Source organism: Macaca fascicularis, chromosome 2 (genome assembly GCF_037993035.2).
Source record: "Macaca fascicularis isolate 582-1 chromosome 2, T2T-MFA8v1.1".
Taxonomy (NCBI): domain Eukaryota; kingdom Metazoa; phylum Chordata; class Mammalia; order Primates; family Cercopithecidae; genus Macaca; species Macaca fascicularis.
The window spans coordinates 156,887,514-156,900,063 of NC_088376.1; the positions used below are offsets into that span (position 1 = coordinate 156,887,514).

The following is a 12,550-nucleotide window of genomic DNA, read 5'->3' on the forward strand; positions in this document are numbered from 1 at the left end:
TCCTCTGAGGCTGGGGCGTTTGCAGCAGTTGCTGGGCATGGGTGTGTAGATGTGCAGTCCCCAAGCAGGCCCTGGACAGGTGCGAGTGCAGAGCTGCACTTGGGAGCTGCAACCAGGAGGCGCTGAGAGGAAAGTGGGATGTGGGGAGGGAAGGGGAGGAGAGGATGCACTCTGGGGTGTGTCCTCTCCACAGCTGCAGCTCAGCCAACCCCCACAGGCTGCTGTGAGTGACTGTGCAGAGCATAACTCCGAGCTGCCCCCACAGAGGGGCAAGGGAGCTAGGGTATTTATCCAATTCCCTGCCCTCATTGGTGAGGGGCAGCTCTCACTCTCTGTGCATGGCCTAGTGTGTCTCTACAGCCAGAGGGAGTCAAAGGCCTGGCCTCCAGGTATGCAGGTGAGGGCGGAGGGGCTGTGCATGGGTCCCTGACAACATCTGCTGCAAATCTCTGGCTGAAGCCAGGTCCTCACTGGCACGCAGGCTCCCTGCTCCTGAGGCATCCCCACCAAAATAGCACATGGTCCTCTGGGCTGAGGGCCTTCGGTGGAGCACCAGGTAGGATGGGACAGGGTGTGGTGTGGAGGGACCGGCAGGCCTGTGAGCTGGGCTGTCCCAGTGCTGTCCACGGGATGTGGGAGGAGGCAGACATTCCTCAGGGCCACACCCCTGCCCCTGTAAGGCACACTGAATGGCCCTATCCATCAAGGAACCTCCCAGAGGGCAGTGGGGCTGGGGGAGCCTGCGGAGACAAAGCCGGCTCAGCCCTGGAGGGGCAGGGTTGTGGAGCAGGGAGGCAGGGGGTGGCTGGCAAGGGTGTTAGAGGGTCTTTGAGGCCAGGGGTGGCTCTAGAGCAGTGGTCCCTAACCTTTTTGGCACCACGGTTTCATGGAAGATAATATTTCCATGGACACCGTGGTGAGTGGTGGTGGCTGGTTTAGGATGAAAGTGTTCCACCTCAGATCATCAGGGAGGAGCTGGATTCTCATAAGGAGTGTGCAGCCTACGTCCCCCACATGCTCAGTTCACAATGGGGTCTGCACTCCTATGAGAATCTAATGCCGCCGCTGATCTGACAGGAGGTGGAGCTCAGGTGACAATGCTCACTCACCTGCCACCCACCTCCTGCTGTGTGACCCAGTTCCGAACAGGCTGCTGGTACTGGTCCGTGGCCCAGGGGTTGGAGACCCCGGCTGTAGAGCACCCACCATGCTGGAGCAGGGTGTAGCCTGCACCGTGTCAGGTCTCCTGCAACTGCACCGTCCTGGCACAGCGATGGCCCCCACACAGCGATGGCCCCCAAAGGCTGCCCATCTCTCCTCTTCATGGGCAGGCTGCTCTGGTAGGGGTGATGCCTCCTCAGTGTCATACACATGGGGCTTCAGCACAGCAAGGCCGACTGAGAACCCCCAGCAGCCAGGGAACCACGCATCAGGGGTCACCTTGACCAAAGGGCTGGCCCTCCTGAGAGAGGACAGGAGCCAAACACTCAGGCCTAGGGTTCTGGTGAAGCACAAGCTTGTCACTAGAACCACACCTGGGGAAGCAGCAGACTTCCTCCGAGTGGCCAGAGCTGTGCTGTCCAATGCAGCAGGCACTAGCCACGTGCAGCTAGCTGTTCACAGTTATTAGAATTAAATACAACCGAAAACTCTTCAGTCCCTCAGTCATGCTCAGCCAATGGCCTCATGTAGCCAGCAGCGGCCATCTCGGACAGCATGGACCTAGGGCATTTCCATCATCTCAGAAAGTTCTACTGGACAGTGCTGGTCCCAGAGAAAGGCCACTACCTGGCTGGGCCACAAGGACCCAGCCCCCCAGACCAGGTATCAGCCCCCCTCCCCGACCAGGGCTTTACTCGCCCGCTCAGGGGACCAAATGTGGCGCCTGGGGAAACTGGCAGGCAGTCGGCATTGTCATAGCATGCTTCAGGGTCCGTGTGGTGGCATGCTGGCTGAGGTAGCTACCATGACGACACACCAGTGAGAAGGAGCAGGTGACATGCTGCCACAAAGGACACCAGGGGTCAGACCTTACCCTCCACTAGTCTCAATGCTCACCTAACTCTGCTCACCTAGGGTGCTTTAAAATGTATGTACAGCAAGGCCGGGCACGGTAGCTCACGCCTATAATCCCAACACTTTGGGAGGCCGAGGCGGGTAGATGACCTGAGGTCAGGAGTTCGAGACCAGCCTGCCCAACGTGGTGAAACCCCGTCTCTACTAAAAATACAAAAATTAGCCAGGCATGGTGGCAGGCGCCTGTAATCCCAGCTACTCAAGAGGCTGAGGCAGGAGAATCGTTTGAACCTGGGAGGCGGAGGTTGCGGTAAGCCAAGATCGTACCATTGTACTCCAGCCTGGGGACAAGAGCGAGACTTCGTCTCAAAAAACAAACAAAAACAAACAAACAAAATATATGTACAGGCTGGGAAATATAGTGAGACCCCATTTCTACAAAAATAAATAATTAGTGGGGCATAGTAGCACATGCCTGTGCGCCCAGCTACTCGGGAGGCTGAGGTGGGAAGATCACTTGAGCCCAGGAGGTTGAGGCAGCAGTGAGCCATGATCACACCACTGCACTCCAGCCTGGGCAGCAGATCAAGACCTTGTCTCAAAACAAACAAAAAACTAGACATGGACTTACCATATGACCCAGCAATGTATCTCAGAGAAATGAAGACTTATTTTCATGCAGAAACTTGCATCTGAATATTAATAGTGGCTTTGTAAGTGCCCCAAGCTGGAGGCCTGAGGAGCTGCACAACTGCGCCCTGGAACAGTGCTCAGCAGCAGGAGGGACAGACTGTGGGTGGAGTTTGGGCAGATCTGGAGGAAAGCAGGATGAGAAGGAGCCAGTCTCAGAAAGACACCTCGTGTGCAGTTCCTCTGCATAGCGCTCCTGAAATCACATGGCTGACCCATGATGAGGACAGATGAGTGGCTGCCAGGGTTGGGGAACCGGGCTGTGGACAGGTGTGGCTGTGGAGGGGTAAGCGTGAGAGAGCCTTGGGGAGAGCATCTGGTGAGGACCTTGACTATGGTGGTCACTACACCACCATCATCAGCTACATACAGGAGAAAATTGCACAGAGCGGTGCATGCACAGGGCAGTGATGCAGGTCATTTGGCGGTCCGCAGGCATCCCCAGCCCCGCTGGGCTGCTCTGTCCCTCTGCCTTCTGCCCCCCACCACTCCTGCCCCCTCTGACGTCTCCTCCTGTCTTCCAGCCATGGACGAGAGGTGTGCCACAGCTTAACCTGCTCAGTGATGGACTCCAATGCCCGCAAGAAGTCTCACCTGGGTAAGAAGTGGAGGATCCAGGCCCAGGAGAATTTTGCCAAGAAGTTTCCGTACAGGTGCAGGATGCTCACACCTCTGGAGCCAAGCCTTTCCTCCCCCAGGTCACCCCAGCATCCTGGGAACCCAAATGCATTCTGTGGGGCTGCAGCTGGGAGGGGGTTTATCCACAGGGAGCCCCTCAGCAGCCCTTGCCCAGCTGACAGTCTGGGGTCTGCCTTCATTACCCCCATCACAGCCTAAGCTGAGGGGTCTCTGGGTGGGCTCAGGTCTCCTTGGGTCATCCCAGAGCCCAGGCCAGCTACTTCCCCAAGTCACCCTAGGAGCATGGCCACAGACGACTGCCCCTCCTGAGCTGTGTTGGAATTGGTGTGCTGGGCACCCATTGTTTGTGAGCTCCTGGGACTCGCAACTAGCCAGGATAACAGGCTGCCCGAGGGGGGCCTGGGCCAAGTCTCCATGGGGCACTCCACATAAGGACAGAGCCACAGGCCCAACAGGCAAAACAAACACAAGGGAAACCTCGTCAGCAATGCCCAGGGCGCAGGGCAGCTGGCCTCCCACCTGCAGGACAGCAGGCAGCACCTGGCACTGGGGCTCAGCTTGGCACCCTGCAACCTCAAGCTTCCCACTCCATGCTCACCCCCCAGCCCAGAAACAGGTGTTGTGCACCCAGCGGTGGCCCTGGATGCTTGGCAGGGCTGCCCACAGGGACCACTGGATACCACCTGGGCAGCAACGCTGGAGGGAGGTGGGGATGATAAGCTCCATGCTGTGCCCCTGTGCCAGGCCAGCTGAGCACCTGTCCTTGTCCTTGCCCCAGGACACTCTAGCCATAGCCTTGCACCCCATTATGTCCCCCACCGCAGACACTTTCACATGAGGCCCAGGTGGCAAGTACACACCACACAGGGTGGCCTCAGGTTGAAAACAGGGGAGGCCAGCACCCGGGGGCTCAGGTGCCCTGGACCATTTGGCTGCTGTGGCCATGACAAGGCTCTGGAGGTGGCTGCAGCTTAGCTCCCACCTCCTGGCTGTGGAACCTCTGTGCCTCAGTTTCCTTGTCTGTAAAGTGTGAGTAACAACTGCCTCACAGCACGCTTATGAGATGACATATGGGCTAATATTTGTGAAGCACTTAGAACAGTGCCTGGCAGATGGAAAGTTCCAGATGAGTGAGAGCTACTTCAGGAGGCTGGTAGCTGGTGGACATGTTGACACTCCAAGTGCTGTTGCAGGTTCTCGGGGCTGACAGAGCCTGACCCTGAGCCCCTGCATCCCTGGGAGGTCACAAACAACTTGAACACAGTGGAGCTGCCTCTGCAGAAGAGGTTGGTGCCAACGAGGTCCATCCCAGTCCGAGGGTAAGTGCCTGCCCTGATGCCACTGTCCCCACTGGCTGTGTGCATGCTGCCTGGCCTTCTGTCCCCCGGTTTTGCATGCAGAAGTTCACGTCATCCTCCCAGCATGTGCCACTTTAAAGCTGAGGAAACTGAGGCAGAGAAAGGGGACGCTAAAGCCTGGTGATTGTTCCCACAACCAGGCAGCATCCAGACAAGGGCACACAGAACCTTCCCTGGGCAGGGCCCAGGCCAGCGGGGGCAGGCCTAGTTGCACGAGTGGTGGAGAAACTGGCCTCGGTGCAGCAGGAGCTTAGCCAAGTCCTCCACATGGGAGAGCAGCAAGGGAAGGAGCTGGGAGCTTCTGTGCTCAGTGCAGCTGCACTCGGCCGGCTAATGCTATACTGCAAGGGTAGAGGCCCTGGCTGGGACCTCTGCACTGGGAGGCCCTCAGCTGACCATAGCACAAACTCTCATGCCCCTTCGTCACCCCATGCATGGAGCGCTCAAGGAAACCCTGGACACCTTTGGAAAGATCCAGTCACAGAAAAGCAGACCCTCAGGCACACCTACTCCCTCCTAAATAGATGTGGAGAAAGAAACAGAGCTTCTGACCCGGTGGCTCCTCAGTCATACACGGCACGGGGAACAGCTGTGTGGCACTGAAGGGCTTCCTCCTCTAGCGGTGCAGGATCCCTAGCCGCCTGAATGCCCCAGCCCTCAGCCCACTCCAGTTAATGTCAGGGGCAAGGTGGGGTCTGTGTTGACTTTTCTGTGCCCATTGTTTACTATACTGCATGTCAACTCTGGCCAGCCATAAGGACGCACATGAGCTCCCCTGAACGGACACCTGGAGAGACAGTAGCACCACACACACACACACACACACACACACACACGAAGAACAGACGCACACGCACACTTAGCACACAAACAGAGCAAACGGCCCTGGCCTTTGCCGGGTGTCAGTCACTCTCCGTAGTTTGGCTATAGGCGCATCAGATCCCTAGGCTTTTGCCCCACATCTCCAAGCTGAAGCGATGGGGCTTAGCGGCCAGGGCTGGGTTCTGAGAGCTCAGATGTTCCTGGTCTCAGATTCTACCCATGCAAAATGGAGTGGCTTAGAGTCAGGGGCAGCTGTGGGGTCAGAGCAGAGGCCTGGGGCCGAACGCCTGCTGTTGGGAACATGTCAGGGAGCTGAAGGGGGCAGTGTGCGGAGCAGAGACGGGGGAGAGAGAATTGACCAGGGACTGAGCAGCTCCCAGGGCCCAGTCACAGTGGGGAGTCGGTCCCATGCCAGGGCTGGAGGAGTGAGCATTGGTGAGTTTCCACATCTCTACAGCCAGGCCCATGAGCACAAGAGCCAGGGAAGGGGCTGTGGGTGTCAGCCTTGGTCAAATGGCAGCAAAACAGTGGGGAGCAGGCAGAAGGGAGCTTTCCCACCCGTCCTGTGGGGGAGCTGCGGAGACAGTCAAGCCTGCGGGTGGCATGCTGGGTCCTGCATGTAGCTGCTGGGAGATGGGCTGGAAGGAGTGGGAGAGAGAGGGTGGCCTCACACTCAGGTTGGCGTGGCAGAGAGGTATGCCTCCAGCAGGTGCTAAAAATAAAGCTCTCTTAGTGGATGGGCAGGACTCGAGACCATGTCCCCAGCCACTTATGGGCCAGGGGCCCAGGAGGCACTGGGGGGCTTCTAGATTCTGGCTTGGATGTCGGGCGGCTGGAGGATCCTGCGTGGGTGCGTGAGTGTGCGGTGCCCCCATGGCTTCCTGGGACACCAGGCGGCAGCCGCTCGTTGTGGAGGGGCCAGGCCGAGCCTGGTTGGGAGCAGATGTTGGTTGGAGCCCTCCCAGATGTGGCCCAGACTGACTTCTCTGGGCTGCAATGGCTGCAGCCAGCAGGGATCCTGAAGGCCAGGTGTGGCTCTGTGTGGCTTCTCTAGGCTCGGGGCTTCAGATTTTATATCACCGTCCAGCTCCCGCCCGGCACCACTACCAGCACCACCGCCACCTCCACTGTGCAACCTTTGGGAACTCAAGTTGCTGAGTCGCCGCTTCCCCAGACAACTCGCCTTCCTGCTGTCTGCCCCGCACACTAAGGCTACCGGCCCCCAGACCAGCGAGGCGAAAGGGCCATCCAGGGGCCGCTCCTAGAGCCTGGGCTCTGTGTGGCCTCCTTGTTGGCCACCTTCTCCTTGGCAGGCTCTGGGCAATGGCCACAGAGACTTCAGTGAAGCAATCAGCCTTCATGGCCATCACAGACCAGGAGAACTTTGCGGTCCCCCCAAAAAGCTACGCCAAGCTAATAAACTTCGGGTTCCCACCCCACTTCCAGTTGGAATGATCACTTTGCCTCTCTGAGCCTTCATTTACTCATCTCTAAAATTGTTGTAATAATGTTTAATCTTGCAGAGTTGGTGTCAGAATTAAAGAGTGTGAATGTCACTTCTAGGACTTTATCCCAAATGTACACTCACACAAGTAAGTAAATGCTGTTAACTCCGGTACTGCTGGAAACAGCGAAGGATTGGAAAGCAGCTAAACCATTTCCTAAACACTGACAGGAAGCTGCTAAATTATACAGCTACTCCCAGAAATCTTAGGCAGCCATTCAAATGTAGAGGCAGCTCTTTATAGACTGACCTGAATGATCTACAGGTCTATTACAATTTTTGTTAAAGAGCACAGCAGAAGAGTGTGTCTGATATGCTGCCATCTTGTGTGTACTAAAAACGTGTGTGTGTGTGTGTGTGTGTGTGCTGTGGATGAGGAGCAGGCAGCAATCATTACCTTTGAGGAGGAGAATGGGGACCCTGGGGACAGCACCGAGAATGAGGCACACCATTTTATGGGTTGTCATATATAAGCCTAATGCCGTATTCCTGTATTACAACATCAGTAATGTAAGGCGCATGGTGTGGCTACTGGAGGCTGGTGATGCCTTTGGAAAGCAAGACAGCAGCACTGGGAAGCGGGGTGCCTGCTGAAGATTTAAGGGTCCCCCACTGCGTTCTACAGAGAGGGGCTAGAAAGTCACCTTGGAGTCCTTGGGAGGGTAAATAAAATCAGGACACTAATTGCAGCCCTCTCCCTGGAGAGGGAGTGGGGTGGGGGACCCCACTAAGTGGGGTGGGCAAGTGGCTTTATTGTCTCAGAAAGGAGATGGAGTGAGGACCCTTATGATGAAAAGATTGAAGGGGGTTGGCTTCCCAGGCCCTGGGGGCAGGACAGGAATGGGTTCCTAACCTGCAAGAAGCAGACCCTGGAGTCACATCTGTGGTGTTCGGGGAAGGGCAACCAGGCCGCACTGTGCCGCCCCAGCCAAGACTCCAGGCTCCTTCTCCAGGTGGGGCCTCAGGTTCATGCAGGGGACTCACAGCATTTGCCTGGGGGTGGAGTACAGCTTCCAGCAGCACCCGCAGACCTGCAGGAAGCAGAGACCTCTAGGGTGCCCTCCTGTGGGGATGGGAGCCAGGTTGATCTTCATTTGGACTGTATAAGCCTTGAGGAGGTTGTCTCTTGAGGTGTAATGTATGCGCTGTTTGATATCAGCAAAATACAGCAACGCATGTCTACCATGCAGCATAACCAGGGAAAGAGACCCACCCTTACCCCTGCTGGGTGCTCCTTCCCCCACTTCCCCCCGCTACTGAGTTCCTCCTTCCCTGCCCATCAGGTCACCACATCTTTCTCCCTGCTTTAAAAACGTTATATCTTGGCCAGACGTGGTGGCTCACGCCTATAATCCCAACACTTTGGGAGGCTGAGGGCAAGTGGATCACTTGAGCCCAGGAGTTCGAGACCAGCCTGGGCAACATGGTGAAACCCCGTCTCTACTAAAAATACAAAAATTAGCTGGGCATGGTGGCGCACACCTGTGATCCCAGCTACTCCGGAGGCTGAGGCAAGAGAATGGTTTGAACCCAAGGGGTGGAGTTTGCAGTGAGCTGAGATCACGCCACTGCACTCCTTGAAATAACACATTGTTTGCTTTTTTCAGTTATGTAAGATGGTCTCAAACTCCGTGCAACTTTTCCCCTCCACAGCAAGTTGCTAAGAGTCATGGGATGATGATGCTACCGCTGTAGTTCCTTCATTTTCCACTGTTTCTCATTCCATGATGTGTCCATTCTCTTTTGGGTAGATGTCTGGGTTGTTTCCACTTTGTGGTACTGTGGGTGCTGCTGCTCTAGGTGTTCCTGTCCCCGTCCCCTGGGGTGTACTCTCTCCCCTCCCCCACCCAGGATAGGATTTGCTGGTTGGTTGGTCAGAGGGCTCCTGAGCGCCTCCTTTACCAGCTCGTGCCAGACCATTTTCCAGATAGTTCCCAGCCTCTCCAGGTTCCCTCTGGTCCACATCTACACTACATGCAGGGTCCAGAGTTTTTGGGGCTGGAGCAGGCGGAGGTGCTGGCTGCCTGCTCTTCCACTCGTGATAGCAAAGCTGTTGGTGGTTTGTAGAAAAGGTTGGTAACTCATTACCTGAATCCAGAGTCAATTATAAAAACATACATGGTCTTTAATTCATGCCTCCTCTCCTGGGCGTTTAAAGGAAGAATCTGAGGGCAGCCAGGATGTGTTTGCAGCCCCTGCCTTGTGCACCAAGTTTAGGTTTATGTGCATGTTATTCCTACAAAGAAGAAAATGAGCCCCCAGGAAGCTGCACCACATGGAAGCCCTTGCCGAGGAGCCGGCGACAGCTGAAATGTTTAACAGGAGAGGGATGGTGCAGCAATACTCTCTAAGCACAGCTACTCCATAAACTTTAGAAATGCTCATGCAGCGGCCCAGATAGCAACACAGGCCCTGTGCCCTGCCTCTCAGTGAGGCCATCTGGGTCCCCATGTGCCCTTAGGCTGTGAGCAGTTACAGTCAAACACAGATCCACAGGTGGAAAGGAAAAGGCACGGTGGAGGTGCATTGGGGGGTGTGGACACTCTCCTAGCAGTTTAACCTGCAGTCACACTCACACCCATGCAGGAGGAGGGTATGCAACAACACGTCGGCATTGCCACAGAAAAGAATCCAAACTAACCTAGCATTTAAGACCAGTGGAACAAATCAGCACGTCGTCGTGGAATTATGGTTGATTCCCTCTTTGCCTGAGTCCTGTAGAACCAGCTCTGGAAGCAAGGATGGAGTGTGAGTAGTTTATGTGAGGGACAATCCCAGTTAGCTCATAGAGAAGTAGGGAGGAGACAGGGAAGGGACCGAACCGGACAAGGAATGTGCTCTTCAGCTGGCAACCACAGCTTAGTCTGCTGGGACCATCGTAGCAAACACCATAGGCTGGGGGTAGTTAAACAATGTTTATTTTCTCCCAGTTCCAAGGAAGGCTGGACGTCCAAGGTGAAAGTACTGAATGCCTTGGTTCCCTGATAGGGGCTCTCTTCCAGGCTTGTAGATGGCTGCCTTCTCCCTGTGTGAGAGGGAGAGGCAGGGAGGGAGACAGAGAGGACTCTCCAGTGGCTCTTCTTTTGAGGTGGGATTAGTAATCCCACCATGGAGACCCCACCCTCATGACCTCATCTCAATCTGTTCACCTCCCAAAGGCTCCATTGCCAAATAGCATCACATTGTGGGTGAGGGCTTCCACATAAGACTCGGGAGAACATAATTCAGTCCACACCAGCCACTGAGGGCATTTGCTACCCAGTCCCTGCGGGGAAATCTTGGGCACCATGCAGATTGTGTCTCAGTGTCCTTCATGCAGGGATAAAATCTGAAGCATTTATCCCCTGACTTCCATCAGATGTGGGTGAGGACTGCTCCCAGGGGGCACTAACTCCTGCACACCCAACCTTCCTGTGCTCAGGCCAAGAGGCCTGGTGGTCAGAGGGAGCCTGTGGGAGGGTTGCAGATGCCAGGGAGCCCATTAACGCACCCAATCTAAAACTGGCTGTCACTTCCCAGACTCCCTTGCCACTGAGAATGGCAGTGAGGTAGGTTCAGGCCAATGGCATTGCACTGGAAATGGAATGGACCGTCCAATTTGTGTCTTTAAAGCAAACTTGGGTGCCCTTCTTTTCCTTTCGACACTGGGATACTTGAAAAGTGAATGGCTCACTCTCATGGAAAAGGGCCAGGCCCTAGAGACTGGGGAGCAACAGAAGAGAAGGGTCCTGGGCTCCAAGTGGCCCAATGGAGCATCTGTCCCACCGGCCCTGAGCCCCCTTCCTCTAGATAACAGAAAACACCTTAAACGACTGTCATCAAGCCTTTGTCCCAGACAGCCACACCTTTTTCCTCATGCAGGAGCCGCAGCATGATGGGGAAAGGCGGCATCCTGAGATCTGGGCCCACTGACCCCTTGGAGTGTGCTGGTGACACATTTGGAGCTGCACCCAGCAGCCCTGGGCCTTGCCTTCACCCTGCTGCTGTTGTACTCATTGCTGAAGCCCACAGATGCATTCAGCTGTGCTTCTAAAACAATAATGCATGAAATCTCACTGTTTGTGAGAAACCAGGGATTTATTTTAAATTTGAAGCATTGGAAACATCCCTCTCAGGAAGCTGCCTGGATGATAAAGACACAGAATAAAACTGGAAAAAACAAACAAACAAACCCTACCCCATAACTGCAGAAAATTTTTTGGTTAACATTTTCCTGACGATGAAAGCCAGAAAAAAAGCAAAAGAACACTTACACTTATTTTAAAGAAGTCTGTAACCCAAACCAGCAATGGCATCCCATCCTGGGAAGTGTCCCACCAGCACTGTCCAACTTGAAGAGACTGAAAACCTGGGAAGTAAAAGACAATGTCAAGGAAGTTAAAATGTTGCGTGACCTTGGGTTTGTGCCATCAGCCCTCTGTGGGCACTGGACTATGGTTTTGACAATCACTTGCCTGAAGGAGGTGCCAGATGGAGAACCACCTGGGCACCCCCCTGTGTTGTCCAGCTCTGCACATGTGACTCTGTCTTTCTTGGATCCTCTAGTGATCCAGCTGGGACCCCACAGGGTGGTCATCCTGTGATCTGTGAGGACACAGATGTTCTGGCACCAGCCAGAGAGGAAACAGGCCAGAGCAGGTGGAGTTCCCCAAGAACAGCCTCCAGAGCTGCCCCAACTCCCTCAGTCCTCAAGGGCCTGGGCTGTGGCCCTGCACACACAGCAGAGGGTGCAGGGCTGCATATGGTGGATATGGCACCTGTGTGACACTGGGTGCCTGCAGTGTCTGCACATGGGGACATCAGTGGGGGAGCAGTGGAGTGGCTGCCCATACAAGGGACTGTGAATGTGACAAGTGCCAGCATGTCCAGACGCTGATGGCATGACAGCAGGAGGTAGGGCACATCTAATTGTGAGATACCTGGGAATGAGACATTCGGATTGGTGTCAGTTTCAGCAAACAGGTCCCATCGGGGGGCTGTGTGGGAGCTGAGTGAGCTGGAAACAAAGGCATGTGTCATCGAAATGGGTGTGCAACAACTGCACACAGTGGCCTAGAAAACAGCGTGTGTGGCCTCTAAGGGAGCATGTGAGGGCCAGGGAGCCCCTCACAAAGACAGTGGCCCCAGTGTGGCCAAGGCTCCACCCTTCCCTCCTCAGCCTGTCGCTAAACAGTAGGGCTCTGGCCCAGTATCTTAGTCCCTTTTCTGTTGCTTATAACAGAGCTCCTGAAACTGGGTAATTTATAAAGAAAAGAAATTTACTTCTTACAGTTATGGAGGCTGAAAAGTCCCAGTATTAAGGACTGCATCTGGTGAGGGCCTTCTTGCTGACGGGGGCTCTGGAGAGTCCGGAGGTGGTGCAGAGCATCATGTGGCGAGGGGGCTGAGTACACTACCACGGGTCTCATTTACTCTTCTTATAAAGCTTCTGGTCCCACTCCCATGGTGACTCATTAATCCATCAACTCATCAATCCATTAAACCATCAATCCATTAATCTACCTATGGAATAATTGATCCG

The 12,550-nt window shown here is 55.1% G+C and overlaps 1 protein-coding gene across 2 annotated transcripts; it reads left to right on the forward strand.

The window, feature by feature from the left end:
* Nucleotides 1-2,888: 2,888 nt before the first annotated feature.
* On the forward strand, nt 2,889-7,081 carry C2H3orf22 (chromosome 2 C3orf22 homolog). Of its 2 annotated transcripts, none has more exons than XM_005547900.4 (3): nt 2,889-3,359; nt 4,539-4,664; nt 6,580-7,081. In XM_005547900.4, the coding sequence occupies exons 1-3, from the start codon at nt 3,271-3,273 to the stop codon at nt 6,788-6,790; spliced, it is 426 nt and encodes a 141-aa protein (XP_005547957.1). In that variant the 5' UTR covers nt 2,889-3,270; the 3' UTR covers nt 6,791-7,081. The 2 variants fall into 2 exon arrangements, with proteins under 2 accessions (XP_005547957.1, XP_065395175.1); XM_065539103.1 differs by having other exon boundaries at nt 2,889-3,304.
* The last annotated feature ends 5,469 nt before the right edge of the window (nt 7,082-12,550 follow it).

Excerpts from the sequence above, each read along its gene's own strand:
- C2H3orf22 (XM_065539103.1), top strand. The coding sequence starts at position 3,102 with ATGCACAGGGCAGTGATGCAGGTCATTTGGCGGTCCGCAGGCATCCCC. Across the intron at positions 3,305-4,538 it reads CCGCAAGAAGTCTCACCTGG|GTTCTCGGGGCTGACAGAGC; the intron begins GTAAGAAGTGGA and ends GTGCTGTTGCAG. Across the intron at positions 4,665-6,579 it reads AGGTCCATCCCAGTCCGAGG|GCTCGGGGCTTCAGATTTTA; the intron begins GTAAGTGCCTGC and ends TGGCTTCTCTAG.